We start from the raw sequence: 23,407 nt of genomic DNA on the forward strand, positions 1-23,407 counted from the left end.
CAGACATCTACTGAGGCTATTCACGCACATTAGATTCAAGTCAATTTTATTTGTATAGCGCTTTTCACAACATATTGTTTCAAAGCAGCTTTATAGAAAATTGTACCTTAAAGCCCCAATGAACAAGCCAAAGGCGACTGTGGCAAGAACAAAAATCCATAAAATGTTTAAGAGGGAGAAAACTTCCTTGAGAGGAACCTGGCTGGAAAAAGCCTTCCTCCTCTGACAAAGCACATATTACAATAAATATACATATGACAAATATGATCTAGTTACATATTATGTGTAATAATATGTGCTTTGTATATGCTATTATGTGTTCATTGAAATAATCTTATTAGTTATTTTTATTTACTTTAAGTTAATAGAGATTGTTTACTCAAAAATGTAAATTTAAATTCCGTCTTCATTTTCTTACCCTTATGTTGTTCCAAACATGCATGACTTACTTTCTTCTGCAGAACACAAAAGAATATGGGAAAGAATAACTTGAAAAAATGTTGGTGGCCAAACAATTATACTCACTATTGACTCCCATTGTATGGACAGAACAAAACATTTGTCAGAATATCTTCTTTCATGTTCCGCATGAAGAAAGAAAATCATGACAGAATTTTTATATAGAAATTAAATTGAATTGAATTTAGACAATGCTCAAATTGTTTAAAGTCTAAATGCTTCAAATCTATCCAAAAACACTTGGAGTAATTAATGAAGCATTCTCAGACATGTAAGTATTATTTGTCAAATGGTCAAGGAGCAGTTGGAGAGGTTTTAAGTCAGATGCGAGTGAGAGTCTAACCCAGTTATGATCTGCTTCCAGCCTCCATAGTGATTGGGAAGTGGTGGTGTGAGATGGAGCCGTGTCTGGAGGGAGAGGAATGCAAGACTCTACCAGATAACTCCGGCTGGATGTGCTACTCCGGAAACAAGATCAAGACCACCAGGGTGAGATTTGGAGCGAGCGAAAGCATTCCTTGTGTTTCTTTAGCTTTTTAACAATACAAGACTCTTGATGGTGTATGTGATTGCATGAGGTTAATAAGGGTTTTTGTGCTCCGCCGTGTTTTGTTTGTTTGTTTTTTGCCTATTTAACGGAAATATTTTATTAATAAAGTACATAATATAGAACAATAAATAAACAACCCTCCTACACCTGAATGGCTGCAGGCAGGTGTGTTGGACGCTGGAAGTATTATAAAAATAGAAGACCTGCACACTGCTGGAGCTCACAAAAAAAATCCAATATTTATTAAAATAGCAACGATTCGGTCATGTAACTTCCCTCAACCAGAAAATGACACTCTGGCAAATAATCGTTGTAAATAAAAGTAGCCAATGAGAGTGTTTCTTCAGGTAGACGATCATTTCTATAAAAGCAGATGTGAATTTTTTTTTCTTATATTCTTTTTTTTTTTCCCAGAATACCCACCCATACACAACTTTGTAGCAGATGTAAAGCCACTGCAAGCTCATAATGGAGGAACTTAATGAAGGTTTTTGAGTTTATTCCTTCTTTTTTTTTCTGTCACCATTGTGATTCAATGAAGACTAAAAATGGCCGATAGAAAACAGACAAATTACTGATTTCAAAGGCGTAGGCACTATGGTACATTTATGAACTTAGAATAAATTCTGATAATTCAATCCCATTTAGTTAGTCTGTCTGATATCTTGTTGCTAATTATTCAAACAGGAAATTCATTCTCAGATTGTTTTCTTATTACTCATCCCTCTTTTATTTACTGTACTTTTTCAGGGAAACATCCAAGACGACAAGCTGAATTAAGTTTGCCCAACTCTAAACCAACAGACATGTGTTTAATGACTTGAAATGGAGTCCTCTGCTCATAAATCCATCTGTCTCTGAGTAACACGGACACCAGACTTTCTGAGAAAATCTTTGTGGGCGTTGAACACTGCTGGTTCTTTCGTTGTTTCGTTTTTGTTTGACAATTGTCAAATATTTGTTTCCTCTCAGTGAGTCCTGGATAATTACACTCGTATCCCTTTGTGTGGAGTGGATTCAAACCAGCTATACCTTGCCTGAAATAATCTTCAACTGTAATATTCTTGGATGTTCCTATGTCTCCGGAAGAACATATTAATTCTCATACTGTATGTAGTGAAACTGGCTTCCTGTTCATGTGGATTTTCAGAAGGGGATTGATCCTCACCAAGCAAGTTTAATTAAGACACTTTTTGCATCGACTGTGAGCAAAATGCTGAGGAGCACATGTACATGGAATGACCGATCCAGTCCGGAAATGTTCCTCTGTTTCCTGGAACATTATATCAGATTCAGAATGAATTCTGGTGGTGATACTAAAACCAAATAAGTCTTTAGCATGATTTCTGTAAAGCTGTACAAATAGGTGAAAGAAATGTTTTACATAAATAAAATGAATTCAAAACAGGTGAGAATGATGTTACAACTGTATTTAATTTAAAATAAACAATAATTTAATGTGAAAGTAATGGGTGCGAACGGTGCAAAGGAACAGTCTTGTTTACATTTTCTTGTCCACTGTTCTGTTGACTGGTTAAAGATGTTGTTTTTTATTATTATTTTTGGGCTTCAGTAATATTTTGACAAACTCAGTCATCAAGGCTTAACTGAAGTGTTCTGAGAATTTACGTTTAATGAAAAACTAATAGAGTTTTCAGTTTGACTGCAGCAATATATAAAAGTTGTGGATTTATTACTGAAGTTAATGAAGCCTGATTGAAATATGCTGGTGCATGCACATATAAAATACCATGACATTTAAATATTCTGAATCAAATTCATTTCCCGTTGTTCAAATATAACTTCATTAAATGGTTCAAGACCTATTAAGACCGTTCTGTATATTGGGGGATCTGGTCGTTTGAATGGACCCGAGGTAAGCGGGTGGAGGGTCTTTGAATGTGTAGGCAGGCAGTCCACGCTGAAGGACACTGTGGAAATTCTGACACCGCTGGGACATTTAATTGTCGTTTACATTCAGAAATAGTCCTCTCTGCTCGGAGCAGCTGAGGGCCAGAGCATGTACTCACTCTGAATATGTAGCTCCAGCATTTTAAGTAGGGAGCCATGAACATAAGAGCCTTGGTGTTGCTGTCGGCATGCAGAAAGGAGGCTCTAACTACAGGCTGAGTGAATACAGATCTCTACATTTACAGTCCTCCACATGGGACAGCAGAGGATGAACTTCAGCCCTCACCTTCAGCGGAGCTTTAGTGGAATTTCAAACAGTTGACTACAGAATATCAGAGTGCAAAAATGAATGCAAGGAAACTTAAGCAAATATCAGCATTATCCCTGGCAGGCTGAGCTTTTGCTAGCAGTCGTTTTTTCTAATTTCAGTCTTCAACATCATTATGCAATAGTTTCATTGCTCAGATTTGATTGGCTGAGCAGCGTTCCATACCAGAAACCCTTTTAAATTCCAAAATAATAGAACATTAAACACTAACAGATCTCCCACTATATTAATATTGAGCAAAACACATGAAATAACACTTAATTTTAAGATTTACTCTCCTTTAACTGTCGGAAGCAAAGCATGCTGGGAACTAGAAATCTGCTGTAACTCATTCTGTGAATGTGTGTGTACATTCACATCTATATGGGAACGCGTATGTGCAATATATATGCACAACAAAGGATAAAACTTTATGAATATGTAATGCTATTTTGTCTTAACTTTCTAAATATTTTTATATGTATCAATATATAGCCATACATGGTCAATGCATATATTGCTGTATATTGAAAAATATAAGCACTAGTTTCCCATATATGAAAATGTATTATGTAATATATTGCATTATATTTAGCAGTGTATTCCTATATATTTTTTGTTTCGTAAGGGAATACTGTGCCTAATATGTAAAGCTCACAAAAACAGCGTATATAATAATTATAACAGAAAAAAAGCTGTTAAACACAGTTGGGATAATGTAGCATATCACACCACAGGACATTAACCTTCCCGTAGTGTTTCATGTCAATTACCCATACACATACTGTATTTCCCAGGTTCTCTACCATGTCCTTTTTCCACTTCCAACCTCCAGTGTTTTTTGAAAGGGCAAAGGCATATGCATTGTGAGTTCTTCAGAAAAAGTGTTGGAAAAAACATCACACATACTGATGGTTGCTTGTTGAGCGCTATGAGGTCCAGCAAATGAGGCTATTAAGGATTCAAAGCAGTTTCTGATACAATGAAGCTGCTGGAACTTTGAAGAATAAAAGCAGCGTTGTCCTCCTAACTGCCACGGAGTTGACTGCACTGATATTTGCTCAGAGAGACAATTCTAGGTCTGGGAAGTCTGAAACGCTCCTGTGAGGCACTCTGTCTGCTCTGCAAGTCTCAATGTCATTACAAAAAGTCATTTATATAACACTTTAAAAGGCCGGCAAATGAGATTGCAAATTGGATCCTTTTGAAAATAACTAGCTGGTATTTTTTCTCTGACAGATTCAAAAGAAATACAGAAAACATTAATTGAAATTCTGACGTATGAAATTAAATAATTGATCTTAGAAAGGATAGTTTACCCAAAAAGACACTAGAGAAAACAATATTATGAATAGATAACTCATATGTTAGCCGGAAGCAACAGATTGAAGTTAAAACATCCTAATAATGGATTTGTTTATTACAAACATGCAGACTGGAGTCGTGTGGATTACCTGTGGATTATTGTGATGTTTTTACCAGCTCTCATTTTGACGGCACCCATTCACTGCAGAGGATCCATTGGTGAGCAAGTGATATAATGCATATAATGCCTAAATCTGTTCAGATTAAGAAACAAACTCATCATCTTGGATGGCCTGAGGGTACAATTTCAAATGTTCATTTTTGGAATAACTATTCCTTTTAAAAAATAAACAGGGTCAACAATGTAACAATGTCTGCTTTCTTGTTGTGTTTAACTGCAGCATGAGTGCTGATCACAAAATGAGCTCCCTTGTTTTTGTTGGTAAAGGCCCTCTTTTTGACTCTCAATCACAATTATTAATGACCAGCAGAGAGTCAGGAGCTGTCAACATATGTGCAGTTTGGAAATGTGCATGCAATACAGAATTAAAACTTGAGTTTTTCCAACACAAATTATGGGTAACACTAAATAATTCAAAGAAAAGCAGAGATTTCCAAACCTGAAACATGTTTAAGGACAAAGGCATGCACAAAAGCTAAACCAACCTGTTCAAATCTCACAGTTGTTTGAGTTGGTTTTTAAAATGCCAGCCATCATTATTCTTTTTTAAATCATGGAACCTGAAGATCAGAACAGCACAGACTATGTGAACTCAAGACTCGCTCTCACCTTTTATTTTCACTTTCTTGCATCACTTAATTTACAGCCACCTCTCACACACAGTTACACAAACAAGACAAGTATCTCTCAACTGCAAACACACACCGAAACACTTGAACAGGAGGAGCAGCCAAAAAAAGTAAATCACCCAAAAGCATTCTAGACAGCTCATTATAGAGTCTGAGTAGTTCTTCATGAAACACAAGACTAGTTAAAGTGTGCACAATTTGAAGGTAATAGTAAATTAAATTAATAAACAAACATGTTTAATGAGGTTAGAACACCCCAAGCCTTTTTTATTAAAGGTAAGATTTTTATTTATTTATTTGTTATTTTTTATCATTTCTTGTGACATGGGGCTCAGTTTAGTGTTGTAATTATTGGTTTAAGTAACCAACTATGCAGTTGTAAACATGTTTTGTCAATAAAAATCATCACAAATGAAAATGTCTATAGGTCTGTAAATAAATTTACCATGTTAAAATAATAAGCATTCGCCAAGCCACATTCATAAGCACATTCCCTCACAATATGAACATCCCAGCAGATGCAAAGCTGTCCCAGCAATTAGACAAAACAAGAGAGTTTAATAAAAATGATCCACCAATCAGTTTTGTCTGTGCTGCTCTACACATCAATAAGAGCGAGTTTTATGATTAATGTGCATGTAAAAACATAATAAATAGTATGCATTTCTGGACTTCAGGATTCAATCCCTGTATGGAAACTCAGATACATCTTTCTAAATCACACACAAAGACAAATCCCAAAACAGATGGGCACATCATTTCCACTGACTGCACAATTCTCAACTTAGAAGATCTCAAAATCTCTAAATCTATACTATAATGTATTCTCATTTAATTGTAAATAACTCACAAATTATGGGTAACACTAAATAATTAAAAGAAAAGCAGAGATTTCCAAACCTGAAACATGTTTAAGGACAAAGGCATGCACAAAAGCTAAACCAACCTGTTTAAATCTCACAGTTGTTTGAGTTGGTTTTTAAAATGCCAGCCATCATTATTCTTTTTTAAATCATGGAACCTGAAGATCAGAACAGCACAGACTATGTGAACTCAAGACTCGCTCTCACCTTTTATTTTCACTTTCTTGCATCACTTAATTTACAGCCACCTCTCACACACAGTTACACAAACAAGACAAGTATCTCTCAACTGCAAACACACACCGAAACACTTGAACAGGAGGAGCAGCCAAAAAAAGTAAATCACCCAAAAGCATTCTAGACAGCTCATTATAGAGTCTGAGTAGTTCTTCATGAAACACAAGACTAGTTAAAGTGTGCACAATTTTAAGGTAATAGTAAATTAAATTAATAAACAAACATGTTTAATGAGGTTAGAACACCCCAAGCCTTTTTTATTAAAGGTAAGATTTTTATTTATTTATTTGTTATTTTTTATCATTTCTTGTGACATGGGGCTCAGTTTAGTGTTGTAATTATTGGTTTAAGTAACCAACTATGCAGTTGTAAACATGTTTTGTCAATAAAAATCATCACAAATGAAAATGTCTATAGGTCTGTAAATAAATTTACCATGTTAAAATAATAAGCATTCGCCAAGCCACATTCATAAGCACATTCCCTCACAATATGAACATCCCAGCAGATGCAAAGCTGTCCCAGCAATTAGACAAAACAAGAGAGTTTAATAAAAATGATCCACCAATCAGTTTTGTCTGTGCTGCTCTACACATCAATAAGAGCGAGTTTTATGATTAATGTGCATGTAAAAACATAATAAATAGTATGCATTTCTGGACTTCAGGATTCAATCCCTGTATGGAAACTCAGATACATCTTTCTAAATCACACACAAAGACAAATCCCAAAACAGATGGGCACATCATTTCCACTGACTGCACAATTCTCAACTTAGAAGATCTCAAAATCTCTAAATCTATACTATAATGTATTCTCATTTAATTGTAAATAACTTGCAATTAAGTGTGAGAAAATTACATTCAGTTTGCACTTAAAGGAATAGTTCACCCAAAAATGAGAATTTTTGAAAAGTTGTGCAGATAAGTTTATTTTTTTCATCTGAAAAGATTTGGAGAAATTTAGCATATCTATGTATATGTATATGTATATATATATAAACTACTATGCAAAAATCTTAGGCCATTAGTATTTTCACCAAAAAATAAATAAAAATGGTTTACGCCAGTTATTTTTATCTTTTGCTGTACAGACAGACTAAATCTAGAAGAACTGTGGTAACGTCTCCAAGATGCTTTTCTAGAAACCTACCTACAAAGCCACAGTACTGTGAAAAGTTTTAACCACTTGTGTAAAAATGCTGTAAAGTGAGGATGCTTTCAAAAATAATGTCATAAATAGATTTTATTTATCAATTCACTTCTATTAACTAAATCAAATCAACATTTGGTGTGACCACCCTTTGCTTTTAAAACAGCTTTTGTCCTACGTAAACTTGCGTATAGTTTTTCAGGAAACTTTGTAGGAAGGTTTCTTCAAGTGTCTTGGAGATGTTGCCACAGTTCTTCTGGATTTATTTGTCTCAGTTTTTTCTGTTTCTTCATGTAATCTAAAATGGACTGGATGATGGTGAGCTCAGATCTCTGTGTGGAGCACTGGCTGTTGTCAGACTGGTTGTGCATACAGAAATCTCACTGGATTATTACAACGTATGGCAAAAGGAATGTTTCTAAATGTAAACTGATATTTCCCACTGACACACTACAGCAAAAGATAGAAATAATTAATAACCTTTTTTTTGTGTGAAAATACTAATGTTCTAAGACTTCTGCACAATAGTGTGTGTGTGTGTGTGTGTGTGTATATATATAAATAGATGTACTAACCAACTCTTAGCCATTCAGTGAAAGTGAATGCACTTTGATTGTATGGAAAAGAGCAGCTTGGATCTCCTTTTGTGTTTGATGATAGAAAGAAAGTCACACAAGTTTGGAAGCACATGAGGATGAATAAACAGTGACAGAATCTTAATTTATAGGTGAACTATCTTTTTAAAATAACACACAGATGTCATGTGATGTGTTCCTCTCCTTCCTTTCCTCTGTCCCACTGTGAGTATGATGTAAGTAAAGATTTGGGTTATTATCTGACCAATGAACACACATTTTGGATATGTTTTGCCTCCACATCCATTCCTGTTAATTTTCTCCTCCAAAAAGAGGGATCCACCTGAGCCTGGCAATGGTAGATTGCCGGTCTAAAATAGTTAATAATTAGATTTTTTTTTATTTCTCACAGAGCCAAACAATTTTCTCTGTCTTCCTCCGCTCAATGCTGGATGTAATGAGATGCTGGCATAGCGCATTGGCATGAGTTCCTCATTTCCTTATTTTAAAGCATGTGAACAATGGCACATCGAGTTATTCAGCTGCACTCTTATTATTAACAGTGCAATGCAAACAGAAGAGTACTGTGAATGTAAAACTCAAGCACCCCGTCATTAAGTTCATTATGGACGTCAACATCATTTAAATTCAAGCACGTATACTTACATCCACTGTCCTCGGTTCTTCTAAAACACTACAGGAACACGCTGGCCATCCCCAAGGGACGGATGCCAGGCACAGCATGCATAAGTAATACCCTTTTCTGAATCTCCACACAGAACAATTACTCTCTCCAGGAGAGTTCTGTGTCATTAAAATTGAAATGTGTTTATTTTTAAATGCATTCAAATTCATCTTCCCTCTTGCCACTTAAACTGTCAGGTATAATGTTATGGGCACTGCAGAGCGAAAAGGTTAAAATCCCACATTCTCCATGGTTAAATAATGATACAGAGAGGCACCTCAATAATGAATGTTTATTCATTAACACTTAAAAAAATCCCAGAGTTTTACATTTGGAACCACCAAATTAATTCAGTGAATTGTCATGCGTCTTAATGAACTTCGTGATAAATCATTCAAAACAGTCAGCGGTGACCCTGGTGTGAATTAATAACAGACCGGAACCTGCAGTGATCCCCAACATGTGTTTGTGTAACCAAACTAATACATAATTTCGCTGTTTTTACAGTCGTAATTTGAAGCTGACTGAAACACGGGAAAAAAAAAGGAATCCAAATTTTAATAAACTCTAATATGATAATGACCTACAACTCAGGAGCACATGGGCTCCAGCATAGTCTGATTCTCCATCTGTCTTTCTCACACATCCAGATAAACACACACACACTCTCACACTCCTCTGTTCTATTTCCATATCAAACAGGACTTGTTTTGCTCCAAAATTCCATGTTTACTTGCCTCCACTTGCAGGTGGTGTGTCACATCAGATGAAAATGAAGAGACAGGCAGTGTGTGTGTGTGTGTGTGTGTGTGTGTGTGTGTGTGAGTGTGAGTGTGTGTTGGTAGGGGCTTTATCTTAATATTTGTCTAAATCAGACACCCAGAAGTAGTTTTGCTGGCACAAAAACAACATCAGAGTTAGCTTGGTTACAATTTGGGGAACAACGGATTTTCGTGTTATAGTGCAACATGGTTTCATCAAGATGGAGAGAAAAAAAAAACATACCTGTGATTTCCAAAAATATTTAAAGGCATATAAAATCAACAATTTCTCACTCTTGTATCCTTCAACACCTGTATGACTTTTTCTTCTTCTGTGAAGCACAGATGATGATATTTTGGAAAATATACTATACTACTGTTTATGCTCACCCAAAAATAAAACTATATAAACAAAAATAAAACTGTAAAAACAGTATTATTGTGAAATATTATTACAATTTATAATAACCATTTTCTATCTGAATATATTTTAAAATCTAATTTATTCCTGTGATGGCAAAGCTAAATTTTGAGCATCATTACTCCAGTCTTCAATGTCACATAATCCTTTAGAAATCATTCTAATATGCTGATTTGCTGCTCAAGAAATATTTATTATTATTTTCAATTTTAAAAATAGTTGCTGCTTAATATTTTTGTGGAAATAGTGATACTTTTCAGGATTCTTGACGAATAAAGTTCAAAATAACTAGAAATATTTAGGGTTTGTGAAGCCAGTGCCTTGCATCATTTAAACACTTCTCCACAGTCTTAGTTCACGGTTCACATGTTTCTGCTCGAGCATGCATTTTTGTTGACATTTGCAGGTCTGATTTTAAAATATGCTCACGTGACATTATGAGTTGTCATCACATGTCCACAGAAGTGTTGCTTTACCGTGTGACCTAAGCAGGGAAGAAGAGCCAAGATGTACTTTAGCTGCTATTCCATATGACAGGCACAGTTAGCAGTGAATAAATAGAAGAAAACTGATGAATTTACAATCCAAACAAGCATCACTGCTGGGACATTCAGCCCAAAACATCTGGCGAGGAAGCTCTGACATACAGGTGCATCTCAATAAATTAGAATGTCATGGAAAAGTTCATTTATTTCAGTAATTCAACTCAAATTGTGAAACTCGTGTATTAAATAAATTCACTGCACACATACCGCGTGACCTAAGTGGGGAAGAAGAGCGGAGATGCACTTTAGATGATATTCCATATGACAGGTAGAGTTAGCAATGAATAAACAGATGAAAACTGATGCATTCTCTGTCAAACCGCTAACTATATTTCTAAGAGTGGACTCTCTCCATAGACCAGGCCTTACAACTCACCTTGGTGGTTTTGATTTTGTTCCCAGAACTGCAGGACCAGCCGTTGAGGTCAGGCAACACTTTACACTCTTCACCATTTAAGCATGGCTCCATTTGACACCACCACTTCATTCGCACGATAGACACTGAAAGGGAATGAAAAGAAAACAAAGTGAAAGACAGGAACAACATACAGTACCAACAAGAAATTATATATATAATTTTCTTACATTTTTTGTGGAAAAACATGCTAATTTTTTAGGACACTTTGATAAACAGAATAAAAGTATTAATTTTTTTTTTTTTTTTTTAAATCTTACTGATCCTTAACTTTTGAAAAGTAAAATTTTTAAAGTACCTTTTTAAATTCTTTTATTCAGCAAAGACAAATTAAACTGATCGAAAATAAAAGCAACAATGACTGACCTTGTTATCCTGTTTAATATATCGCTAATTACAAAGTGAATAAATACAAGGATATAAAATACTGATTTAGTTTAAATTATTTACTTATGTGAGAAGAAAGAGAAAGCAGAATGATACAAGAGACATAAAACTAGCATGCTTTTTGCCACAGACAATAGTCCAGAGCTCAGAGTTAGTTTTTTTTTTAAATTTTTTTTATTTTTTATTATTATTATTATTATTATTATTTTATTTTTTTTATTTTTTTACATTTGACCTTATTTGTATATTTGTATAGTTGTATTTTATATTTAATCTGTATATCTGTATTTATGTTCTACTGTTAGTGTTATCTGTATGCACCAAAGGTCTGAGAGTAACGCAATTTCAATTCTCTGTGTGTATGTGCTGTACATGTGGAAGAATTGACAATAAAGCAGACTTGACTTGACTTGACTTGACTAGAGTTTATATAAAACAGCATTTTGCATATGTTTTCCACAACAGACCAATGGGAATCTAGTATTCCAGGGATCAGCATAAGAAGACCGTATAAAATCACAAAAAACTGAATTGGACTGAAAACACATTGTGAAATATTGAGTTCTGTTCAATTTTCTCAAGTTTCCACCTGCTCAAAGGCATACAAAAAAATGACCATGATATCACACCCAAATAGACTCACTGCCCACCTCTCAGATGCACATAAACCCACACAGAAAGAAGAACGTGCATGCTAGAGCTACACAAAAAGACACTAGCCATAGCTGATTAATGCTCCATGCTGACAAAACCGCATGACAGACCAGCATATGTTGGATTTTGGACACGGACACAGCATGGGTCCCTTAACCTGCAAGATTTGCGCTGGCCAACCAGCTTCATCAGAAAGACAACGCTGGTCATGCTCGTCTTTTCAGCAGGATATTCAGGGACAGATCCAAATAAAGTCAGCAGCGTCTTTTGTAAAATGGTCATATCCTGCTTAACACAATACATGTGCACCCCAGGCACAGTAATGCTATTGAAGACATGAGAAAATGTATGAAGACTTTGAATCGAATTCTGCATGATTCTGCATTATCATTTAGAGTAGAGGAGTTTTTTCTAAATCCAAATACTAGGAATCATCACTGAACTGGTCTATGCGCAAAAAAAGGCATTATATAGGGTATATTATTGAGGAATATTATTTATATTAATACATTTTATTAATAAAAAATACCATATCAGCCATCGGCCAACTTTGGACATTTACAGATATATTGATATCCAATTGTAAAAGCTCATCATCTAATAGCTACTTAACAACAGTAATAATTTAACAGCATTGTTAAAGGTAATCTTTTTACAAAACTCAAATATTCATTTTTCATACTTTATAATGTTGTGATGCCTAAATTCATTTATACTATAGAACTGTAATACTGACTATGTATTGGTTAATTAATTATTTGTTTATTGTATCTGCCAGAATTTTAATATTGGTGCATCCCTAAAAAAATCCCTTCCTGCAGAAAACGTAAAACAGAAGATACCTTCAGCAAGTAAATACCCAAAAATATCTATTTATTGAAAAGTCAGCAAACTGGCAGAGCAGGATTAGATTCACACCTCGAAGCCTGGGCTAAATTTAAGTAGAGTGACAGCTTGAGAAAGCCACTGTTTTATTTTGCTGGAGTTTAAAATCAAATGGAAGTCCAACCTGTTTCTGAAACTAAAATGGAGCCAACAGGAGTTTGCAAACCATCAAATGCAGCCGGGTTATTAATATGAACTAAAACTAGAACTGAAACTAAACCTATAAAAAACACTTTCATTACTCAAATTTTAATGAAAAATATAATAAAAACTGTATAGACATATTTAAAGAAAAAACTAATAAAACAACAAAATGCAGCAACAAAATCATACTAAAATGCAGCTTATGCTGTCATACAAGTAATTTTTTGTTTGTTTTGAGCAATATGACAGTGATTATGGACTGTATTGACACCTCTCGGTGTAGATGCAGCATCACACAAAAATAAAATAAAAAGCTGTGTCCGTGGACAGTGGACATACCATCTACACATGAAGGTTGAGCATGGGTGGTCCCAGCAACCTGTCCAGGAAGACATGAGCACTTGACCGTCTGAGACCTCTCCTCTATTTTATTCTTATTACAGCAATGATGAGCTGCCACCACTTCACAGGTACTCGGCTTAACTTCAGACCGACCTTAGATTGACAGAAAGACAGTCAGAGACATTTCATGCAGAATGTTCGTCATATTGCGTGTACACGCATCTTGAAATATAAAATTGTGAAAACAGAGGCACAGGCAACATTATTTCTAGTATTCTGGCGCCCTCACATGGACATACACAACACTACAGTTAGCCTCCGCTGCAGTGACTTCACAAAAAGCAGAAAAAAACCCTCCATGAATAATTACCTAAATTATTATTTTTAGCTAGGGAAGTTTCTGAACTTTGGTTAATTTGACACGGAGTGCTGGAATATATATAAATATATACTATTTCACTTTTTAAGTATGCAAATAAACGTAGGCTACTGTCAATCTACCAAACACCTCATGATGAATGATTGAATGAGTTATAATAAGTGGGTGGCAAATGGTTCTTTAGCTGTTATTCGCAGTGGTCTGACTGTGCTCCCAGCAGAGCCATATAACTGTGTGTCCAGTGTGTTTAATTGGACCTGAGGGGAAAGACAAAAGGGGGAGAGAGAAAGAGAGAGAGATGTTGCACTAGCTTAGCTCACCGGTTTGACCTCGAGAGCTTTGGTTGCTGCTGGACACTGACTGTGAGCACAGGAGCCACACATACACAAGCAGAAGAGCCCCTGGTTTCTGCTTTACTTTATTCCTGTCGATAAGCTTCACGCAGATTTCTCTTTTGCAATGCATGCTTGCATTTTCCTGTGATAAAAAAGCAATGTATTTTGTCTTCATCATTATTTTAATACTGTGCAAGCAGCATATGTACTTACAAAAGCCTATTTCTATAGCATATTTAAAAATAACAGAATGTGCCCAAAGCTTACAGCTAAAATACCAAGACATATGAATATTATGACATCATACATTCAGTACATCTTATTAACCATAGTAATTGCTCTGCCTCAAACTGGTAGATCTTTAGAGGATACCTGAATTTAGAATGACACTTCACTTAATGCTCTGTCATCTGCAAGCCATCAAACGCAAAAGAATGTCTGAGACTCAGTACCATCATCCTTGTTATAATCTTCATCATACGCAAGGCCTAGAAAGAAACAAAAAGTGTGAGGGAAATAAAATACTGTTAGCGATTAGAGTCATTATTACTGTCGAGTCCCCCGGGGATCTGATCAATCTGATCTTTCATCTGCCAATCTGCATCCCTGCCATGACTAGTGAGCTCAGGTGACTGCTCTCATCTGACTGTTATTGACAGAGTATCCGTAAACACAAGCTTTTATATAGTACCTGACGATGGAAAACCGCTACCTAGCGCTTTTCCAGGTCTCCCAGGAAAGATAACAACAAAAATGTTGTCAGGATAACATTTTTAATGTTCATGATATTCACACATTTTCAAAGCTATCTAGATCCACTTGCTTACCAGCTCATCATGACTATAGCCTAAAACTGACAGGACGTTAAATGTAGCCTAAACAATAACAAACAAACAAAAAAATATATATATATTAGACCAAAACATGATGTTAATTAGAATGAAGCCGAGATGCATGACTACTCAAGGTTGAAACTCTTTTCTTTCACTTTTTTTATTCAGTTTTTCCGTTTTAAATCCCCCCGTTGTTCACCCTGAAGAGTAAAAAATTAAAAGTAATAGGCTTGCAATCTATTCGTTGAGGCTTTGCAAAATTAAGGTAAAAACATCACAGAGGTTCAGGGAGAAAGGCTACATGCTTATTAACGAATGCAAACCAATACTGAAAAACAACGTAGGCCTAATATCTGTTATTTAAATCACTGGTATAGGCTACTCCTTTACAGACACTTCCTGACTTCTAAACAGACGAAAATTGTGATAAATTGAGACAATAGCTTCGCTGACTCGTGTCAATCCGATCCCTTTTCAGACGAGTGTTGTTTTCGAGGACTATTTCTCTTCACTTTTTTTATAGTATATGACGAAAAATGCAAAAGATGAAACAAGATCCTTAATGAACTAATGCGACATTTGCGCAGCTTTATTTGCTATTAGGCTACTACACAAATAACTTGTAAATTGTCGCGGACAAAAAAAAAAACCCCAGTCATGCCACGTTTACGTTACTCATAATTTTCATGTACACATACAGTATTTGAGGATAATTTTGTAAACGAATAGAAAATACAAATATTTCGACCTGCTCCTTTTAAAAATGTAAGTTTAGAGTTGCCTTGCCTGTATTTCTTCAGGAAAACGAGTGTCCCTCCTCTTCATGTATTAATTTAAAACTGGGTTAGCAAAGTCAGAAAGACGCTTAATCAAGAGACCGTCTGTTCACATTCAGATCTTCTCTATTACTACTCTAAAGGCGATTACTTGTGTTAGTTACGCGGTAGACAGGGATATTTCTTTCATAGCGCGAGCTCAGGACAGTTTCAGGAAGAAACTGTTTATTCTATACTAACATTTCCACAGTATTTGATAACAACACTAATACATGTGATTTAACTTAAGTCCAATTAAAGGGACATTTTAGATATTCATAAAATTTATAATATGCGTGTTTTGTAATAATCATAAATATTAAATAATAAAAATACCTGTGTTTACTTTGGTATACATAAATTTGTAAACAGCTGAAATTTTAAGTGGTTAATCTTGGCTTTTGCTACATTTGACATTTTGTAAATTCAACTTGCCTGGACAACCAAAAACTAAAGACTTTGTACAGACTTAATCAAGAAAAAAAAGAGAGTCAACTGATTGAAGTTTTTAATTGTGTCAGCAAGATCAGCATCTGTCATGCCTGTGTCTTCATAATCAAACCTGCCATCATCTCTCACCATCTCCAGTGCATTTCAGTGACCCTCACTGATCCCAGTGTTTTGCGGTGAACCTCAACGACCCCAGTGTCATCCGAGTGACCCTCACCACCGGCCCCATTGTCTTGCAGTGACTCTCACCGGCCACATTCTCTTGCAGTGACCCTCACTAGCTCTGCTGTTTTGTGGAGACCCTTACTTGGCCCAAATGTCTTGGGGTGACCCTTGCCTGCCCCAGTGTCTTGTGGTGACCCTCACTGGCCTCAATGTCTTCCGGGTGACCCTCACCAACCCCACAAACTTGCCATGACCCTCGCCAGAAACATTGTCTTGCAGTGACCCTCACTTGGCCCCATTATCTTTTAGTAACGCTCACTGGACCTACTGTCTTCCAGGTGACCCTCACCTGCCTCAGTGTCTTACAGTGACCCTCACCAACCCCAGTGTTTTGCAGTGACCCTCGCCAGCCCCACTGTTTTGAGATGACCCTTACTTGGCCCCAATGTCTTGCAATGGCCCTCACCGGCCCCAGTGTTTTGCAGTGACCCTCACCGGCCCCAATGTTTTACGGTGACCCTCACTTGGCCCCAATGACTTGCGGTGACCCTCGCCAGCCCCAGTGTTTTGCAGTGACCCTCACTTGGCCCCAATGTCTTGCGGTGACCCTCGCCAGCCCCAGTGTTTTGTGTTGACCCTCACTGAGCCCAGTGCCTTGCGGTGACCCTCACCGACCCAAAACTTTGTCACCACAAAGTTTTTTGTGGTGACCTTCACCAAACCCATTGTCTTGTGGTGACCCTCACTGACCCCACTGCCTTCCGGTTGACCCTTATCAGTGTTATCTAGTGACCCTCACCAGCCCTTTTATCTTGCAGTGACCCTCATCGGTAACCCTCATCGGTGTTTTGCGGTAACCCTCATTTGGCCCCAGTGTCTTCTGGTGACCCTCACTGGCCCCATTGTCTTGTGGTGACCCTCACCGACCCCAGTGTCTTCCAGTGACCCTCACCGGCCCCATTGTCTTCCGATGACCCTCACTGGCCCCATTGTCTTGTGGTGACCCCCACTGACCCCAGTGTCTTCTGGTGATCCTCACCGACCCCAGTGTCTTCCGGTGACCCTCACCGACCCCACTGTCTTCTGGTGACCCTCACTGTGTCTTCTGGTGACCCTCACTGACCCCAGTGTCTTCTGGTGACCCTCACTGACCCCAGTGTCTTCTGGTGATCCTCACCGACCCTACTGCCTGGCAGTGAACCTCACTGGCCCCAGTGTTTTGTGGAAATCCTCACAAGCCATAGTGTCTTCTACTCTCCTATGTCTGCGTCTCCACTCTGGCAGAGGCCTCTCCACTCTCTGTGTCGTTGCTAAGAGGCAAAGGAATAAAAAATATATATGTAAAGTTTGTTCACTAAACACATTCAGGACCAATAAAACTTTAATCTTGACTCTCATCTAATCTTATTCATAGTAAAACTTTATTTCTAAACTTCATATGAGCGCATGCGCAGGACAACCAGGTCAGTCTCTTCCTCTCTCTTTTTCATCACCAAACATAAAAATGTTGTCTAGTGTGATCATACTATGTACCTGCAAGTGCATGAGCACAACTTTCTCCAAAAACCTCTTAATCGTTTTCTCAATCGTCCAAGTCGTCCAATTTTAGGCAGCTTTGATCTGGAACATACATACATAAAACAAGCATGAATGTGGACTGACAAGCACTCTACAATAAAGTAATTATAATAAACCTGTAATGACCAGCATCCTGTGTACCTGCACAAGTGTGTGTGCTTTTAGCAAATGTACCTGATTTTTGTTAGTGGCAGCTGTTGGATACACTCTTCATTAGCCCAGTCCCTTTCCTCCTAAAACACACAAACATATTTCTAAACATTTTCAATCTCTCATATATATACAAAACTAAAGAATTATCTATTATTATTTACAGTTTAACAACATTCTTATTTAATTCATAAAGCCAATCACACAAAGATGTGACCATAATTTGAAACATAAACTTATAACGCCGTATAAACTCACTGCTGTGATGCTGGTGGGTGCATGAGGGTACATGTTTGGCAGAAGGTGGATCAGGTTGTCCAGCAGGTGCTCAGTCAAAGCGTTACACTGCCCCTGTTCCTCAACCATGGTGGGGCTGAGAGGAACGCTGTACACACAGATAACAAATGTGTCACCTTACTAAATACACCACACACCCATCTTCAATTTATGATTAACAGCTCCATCAGACTGCAGGTCTCTGCGTCTCATAAGACTCTGAAAACTTGTGCATGTAATTCTAGACGACTCAGACCTTTAGTTATGTAGTAATGTGTTCAGAAGAACGGACTATCAGCTGAATACACACGCTGAAAACACTTACTGAAAGATGCTGGGTCCAAAAACTATTGACAAGTTCCCAGATGTCATAAGATTTAGATGACTCTCAGCAGCCACACGGGACAGGAAGAACATTAGGTAGCAGAGAACATTAAAATGTTCCTCTGGGAGACTGTTCAGGATCGTCCTCACAGCCTGATTCAGTTCTCCCTCTTTTGAATCTGCAGGATAAAATAAAGAATTCAAGAATATTCAGTCAAATTTGATAAATCTGTTTTGTTGTGCAGCAAGTACTTAAAATGTGCTCTCATCACCACCTCAACTTCACTTACCTTTGAACACATTCAGCAGTTGTGTCCTGTGTGGCTCTGGAATAAGTCCACCAGGCAATTCCCTGAGGAAAACTTTCAATAAGGAGGCCGGAGTAAGAATAGCCCCACTGTCAAACTCTGGAAATCCTCCTTGATCAAAACTTATCCTCAGTTCCCGGCAGCGTTTCACTGACCCGCTGGCTCTGAACAGGCCATTCTTACCGAGACCTAAACACAAACACAGAGTTTACAAATACACACAATCTCTGCATACAATTGACAAACACTGAGAAACACTGTCACACACGACACTCACCATGCTTCTCCACAAACTCCACTATGTGTGTGAGCACCAGAGGAAGACCCTGCCTCATCTGTCCACTCTTCCTCAGGCTGATGAGGGGAACACCGAACACAGCTCTTGGTGTTTCCACCTACACAAGACAAAAGTTCAGTAGAAAAAAAGGAAGGTTTACTGGGAATTATACTGCACAGCACACCATGCATGAGAAAGCAACTTTATGATGGAAACGGAAACTTTATGAAGCTCTTCACTGGACAGTCATTATTTGTGAATTGTTAGTAATCTGCCGTGTGCATATCGCATACTTACACACACTGATAAAACGCTAACCGCTCCCATTTCCATGAAAGGATCGGGGTTTTTCTCAGTCGCCGAGTTGTCAACCAATCCGACGATTGTCCGAAGCCGCGAGTCAAAAAAAAAGAAAAAGGTCAAACCGGGAATCCAAACCAAATCAAAATCTCGCGTCAAAAACGGAAGTCAAAATACGAAGCGAATCCAAAGCCGATGGTCAAAGTCCGAAAACAAGTCAAAACCCGAAAATGAATAGCTGAAAAATTCAGTCGCTGTAGAAACTCGCCAAACGCACAAAAAACACCAACCGCAACAATCTCCAAATCTCCCAACAGAGAATTCTAGAAAAGAATGTTCATATGTACCTGCTGCACTCCTCACGTCATAATTGCGCTCTACTGATGTAGAACATTCTTATTACGGTCCAGTTGTGTTTGATTACCATTACTAATTGTGCATACATTAACATTTAAGACACTGAAATATAAATAAAATTAAAGCAATTAATGCAAACAAATAAAAATCACTTTCAGCAGAGTGAATACAGCTACATAACGCAGTTTCCTCATATTTCAACTAAAATATACATTTGCCAATAAATGTTAAACAACTTCAGCAAATAATTTATTATAGGTCAAATTCTTTCACAAACATCTGCAAAAACAATATGTACATACATTAACTTAAAACACATTTTACAAGACACAAAGGCAAACAACAGAAATAAAACTACAATGGTAACACTTTACACTAATGTTAACCGAGACCTTACTGTAAAGTGCTACCTACTAAACAAAAACTGCAACTGACACAGGATTACCAGAGGCCTGTCCCACAAAATTATTTAAAGAAATTCAATATAGGATTGGTTTCATCAATGTTCGTTATAAAAAACATGAATATAAACACTTACACGAGATCACGATGAATAATATGATCATTATTAGAGCTCAAATGAAAGTGCTTTAATTTGGAGTGAGAGATACAGGATGAGTGACTTCACTGCACGTCTAAGACATGCTGATTGGTCAAATACATGTTTGTGACCTGTGACTGAGAACATAACTTGCACTGGAGTAAGTTAATTGTGCAGTGTTTACTACTATCCCAGTGAACACCAATCTACCTTTGTGGTACTGAATCTTACCTGATTAAACTCGCTTTGTGGTACAGGTCTCATCATCCTTGCATAATAATCCTAAAATTGTCTGGATTGTTGGTTAATAAAATGACAACATTCCTCATAAATTATGAGTTACAAATGAATGAGAAAACAATACATGATATTTCAGTTTGAAGTACAAAGCACATACAGACTCTACACATGAAGGGAGTTATTTAGGTACATGATGCAAATAAACTTGTTGCGGGTGAATTTGAGGAACCTCTGCCATTAAATTAATTTTGTACATGTTTAATGCTGCATGTTTCTGACGTGAAGTTGAGCTTGAAGAAGACAGTCTGAGGCGTGGTGACATCAGCAACAGCTAACTCCTGTCTATCAGCCAATCCCAGCTCTTCAACACACATACACACAAATCATGGTGAAACACGGACATGGTGAATAAAATGATAATGCTGGCAACCTTCTGACAATTTGGGAATTCAATTTCAATTGTGCTTTTGTGGTTCTCATGGCTTGAAAAGATCTCACCTTTCAAAGTTTTGCAAAGATTAGGTCTAGTTCTTTCTTCAATTGAGGCAACGGTCTGAAGAACACAAATAAAACCTAAAGATTTAAGCAGTACAGAAATATAATAAACATCATTATATTCAGAATCTTAACATATTGATACTGTCTCACCTGCAGGTAGAGTGTTTTATTTATGCCTTCAAGTGTTGCAGTGATAGCCGGGGACTTCATTTGTCTAAAAAAAAACATTTTAAATTCAAGTAGATCAGTATTTATAAATCCTTTGCAGGGAGAGAGAGTTGATGGGAATCGTGTACTTACAGAGAAGCATTCTCAGTCAGATACTCCAGCACCTCTTGCAGTTTAGCAGACGGTGGAAACTGTAGTTTTTGAGGAACCTGACTACATGCTGAACAGTTGTCCTGTCAATCATAACAGGCAATGACACAACAACTGTGAACATTTCACATCTTTTACTTTCAAAAAGCTCAGTCTTTGAAAAGAGACATTAAATGAAAGTTTGTAACTAACAGATAAAAGATTGAAAATGTCATCATTACCTTTCGCTCTGCTTCAAACGTATAAGTATACAACCCAGCCACATCATTAAAAACCAGGTAGTTATTCAATGGGATATATGCACTGAAAGAAAACAGACACACATAAATTAAGGACCAGATTAGGTGACTAGTAAAAGATGTTTTAAATACACATTTTGCAAATTTTACATTTTAGAAATGGTTGTATGTTTGAGAAATGTGGCTTGGTTTATAAGATCTAAATACAAAATGTTTTTTTTTTCTTTTACTGGCCATGAAACAAACTTGAAATGTCAAAACAATGACAGAGATGGGATCAAAACGTATAGATGATTCACCTTGTAGCAATTTTAAAAACTTCTGTGGCGCAAGCAGCTGAAAATGGTGGGGGGGGATTAAAACTCAACTACATAAATTAAGAATTAAAAAAAAAACTAAAGGAAGAAAATAGTTGTTTCCTCTCAGCTTCAATCCATACCAGCGATGACTGCATTTGTGGATGCAACAGCAGGGATGATTCGTTTAACCACACCTGAAAGAAAAGCATGAACATCTTAGAATTACAGTCTATAAGAAAGCACTCTTGAAGTTTCTCAGCTATATCAGTGAGCTGGCTTTACCTTGAGTGAGTCTGTAGGTGTCACCAGTGATATTAAACTCAGCTGCTCTCTTTAAAGGCTCCTGGAACACCCACTGAACGTGCTCTGGGTTATCACCATCCAGACCAACAGCATCTGCAGACACACAACAATCACACGGCAATGTAGAGCCATTCAATTCACCGTCAAAAATGTCAGGGTCATATAAACTCTTATAAAACAAATGTATATATATATAGCTTACACACCTCCAAAGGGTTTGTCTTTGAACCACTGCAGCACTCTCACATACTCTATGCAGTGCTCTGGTAGCCGTGGCATTGAGGCAATAATGCACATTGGGAAAGTGATCTGAAGAGAACACAGACAAAAGCAGACAGTCACTTCATCTCAGCACTACGAGTGATGTATAATTGTATGGTCACAGCAAACCCTTCATTTACAGTGATGAATGGAATTAACAGCATATGAGGGTGAGACTACAGTACTTGTGGTGGGTAAAGCTCCAGTGTGCAGTCTATACAGGCTGTCATTCCTGGCAGGGAGACTCTTGCATTCCCCTTAAAGCCCTCTGTCCCTCCATATATCAGAGGAATGATAGAGCTGGGATCCAAAACTCCATCTTCATAAGAAAGCAAGGACAACTGAAGAGAAACCACACCAACTACAGTTAAACCAAAACACATCTGTCAGGGCTTATAGCTACTGTGGCAGACATTATATGATGGTAAGGTAATGAATTTACTATAATGCTGCATATTCATTTTCACTTAATAAAAAATGTAATATTTTAAAGGGGTCATATGATGCAATTTCAAGTTTTCCTTTCTCTTTGGAGTGTTACAAGCTGATTGTGCATAGATAAGATCCCTGAAGTTGCAAAGACTAAAGTCTCAAAACCAAAGAGATATTCTTTATCAAAGTTAAGACTCTGCCACGCCCCCCTAAAACGGCTCGTTCTAACACGCCCCCACATATCTACCTCACTATGTGGCAATATTAGCATAATGCGGCCCAAATGTGCACGCAAAGAAAGAAGGCGTGGTTTCAGGAACC

At 37.2% G+C, this 23,407-nt stretch overlaps 3 protein-coding genes and 1 pseudogene across 9 annotated transcripts in view; 1 reads left to right on the forward strand and 3 right to left on the reverse strand.

Moving 5' to 3' along the window:
- The window catches only part of LOC107657002 (protein FAM19A1-like), a 63,553-nt gene extending 61,158 nt beyond the window's left edge, over positions 1 to 2,395 (forward strand). For 3 of the 4 annotated variants that reach the window (XM_016444974.1, XM_016444976.1, XM_016444977.1), the window contains exons 4-5: positions 824 to 948; positions 1,760 to 2,395. In XM_016444974.1, coding sequence (XP_016300460.1) covers positions 824 to 948; positions 1,760 to 1,789 — 155 coding nt within the window. In that variant the 3' untranslated portion in view covers positions 1,790 to 2,395. Of the gene's footprint in view, positions 1 to 823; positions 949 to 1,423; positions 1,497 to 1,759 lie in introns of all 4 variants that reach the window. The other variant, XM_016444975.1, reaches the window with a different exon arrangement.
- Positions 2,396 to 10,379: 7,984 nt separating this feature from the next.
- LOC107657035 (protein FAM19A4-like) lies at positions 10,380 to 17,468 on the reverse strand. 3 transcript variants are annotated; one of them, XM_016445026.1, is made up of 6 exons: positions 16,822 to 17,468; positions 14,450 to 14,610; positions 14,108 to 14,264; positions 13,406 to 13,561; positions 10,958 to 11,082; positions 10,380 to 10,520 (listed from the first exon to the last, which is right to left on the reverse strand). In XM_016445026.1, exons 2-6 carry the CDS (start codon positions 14,450 to 14,452, stop codon positions 10,509 to 10,511), a joined length of 453 nt encoding a protein of 150 aa, XP_016300512.1. In that variant the 5' UTR covers positions 14,453 to 14,610; positions 16,822 to 17,468; the 3' UTR covers positions 10,380 to 10,508. The 3 variants fall into 3 exon arrangements, with proteins under 3 accessions (XP_016300512.1, XP_016300513.1, XP_016300511.1); XM_016445027.1 differs by lacking the exon at positions 16,822 to 17,468 and having other exon boundaries at positions 14,495 to 14,646; XM_016445025.1 differs by lacking the exon at positions 16,822 to 17,468 and having other exon boundaries at positions 14,450 to 14,646.
- Positions 17,469 to 17,489: 21 nt separating this feature from the next.
- Positions 17,490 to 20,263, reverse strand: LOC107657036 (protein FAM13A-like). Of its 2 annotated transcripts, XM_016445028.1 has the most exons (8): positions 19,596 to 20,263; positions 19,299 to 19,416; positions 19,004 to 19,210; positions 18,715 to 18,892; positions 18,372 to 18,498; positions 18,138 to 18,196; positions 17,919 to 18,005; positions 17,490 to 17,695 (listed from the first exon to the last, which is right to left on the reverse strand). In XM_016445028.1, exons 1-8 carry the CDS (start codon positions 19,629 to 19,631, stop codon positions 17,644 to 17,646), a joined length of 864 nt encoding a protein of 287 aa, XP_016300514.1. In that variant the 5' UTR covers positions 19,632 to 20,263; the 3' UTR covers positions 17,490 to 17,643. The 2 variants fall into 2 exon arrangements, with proteins under 2 accessions (XP_016300514.1, XP_016300515.1); XM_016445029.1 differs by lacking the exon at positions 17,919 to 18,005.
- A 105-nt stretch (positions 20,264 to 20,368) lies between these two features.
- Positions 20,369 to 23,407, reverse strand: part of LOC107657039 (NEDD8-activating enzyme E1 catalytic subunit-like) — an 8,553-nt pseudogene continuing 5,514 nt past the window's right edge.

The sequence above is a fragment of the Sinocyclocheilus anshuiensis genome, unplaced genomic scaffold (genome assembly GCF_001515605.1).
Source record: "Sinocyclocheilus anshuiensis isolate Anshui unplaced genomic scaffold, SAMN03320099.WGS_v1.1 scaffold1453, whole genome shotgun sequence".
Classification (NCBI taxonomy): domain Eukaryota; kingdom Metazoa; phylum Chordata; class Actinopteri; order Cypriniformes; family Cyprinidae; genus Sinocyclocheilus; species Sinocyclocheilus anshuiensis.

What these genes read in the sequence shown, in the direction of transcription:
- LOC107657035 (XM_016445026.1), bottom strand. An exon ending in AAGCTCTCGAGGTCAAACCG is followed by an intron (nt 13,562 to 14,107) that starts GTGAGCTAAGCT and finishes TGTCAATCTAAG; the next exon opens with GTCGGTCTGAAGTTAAGCCG. An exon ending in TCAACCTTCATGTGTAGATG is followed by an intron (nt 11,083 to 13,405) that starts GTATGTCCACTG and finishes ATTCCCTTTCAG; the next exon opens with TGTCTATCGTGCGAATGAAG.
- LOC107657036 (XM_016445028.1), bottom strand. Translation starts at nt 19,631, where the DNA reads ATGGAAATGGGAGCGGTTAGCGTTTTATCAGTGTGT. An exon ending in TTAGCGTTTTATCAGTGTGT is followed by an intron (nt 19,417 to 19,595) that starts GTAAGTATGCGA and finishes TGTCTTGTGTAG; the next exon opens with GTGGAAACACCAAGAGCTGT. An exon ending in CACCCACCAGCATCACAGCA is followed by an intron (nt 18,197 to 18,371) that starts GTGAGTTTATAC and finishes TGTGTGTTTTAG; the next exon opens with GAGGAAAGGGACTGGGCTAA.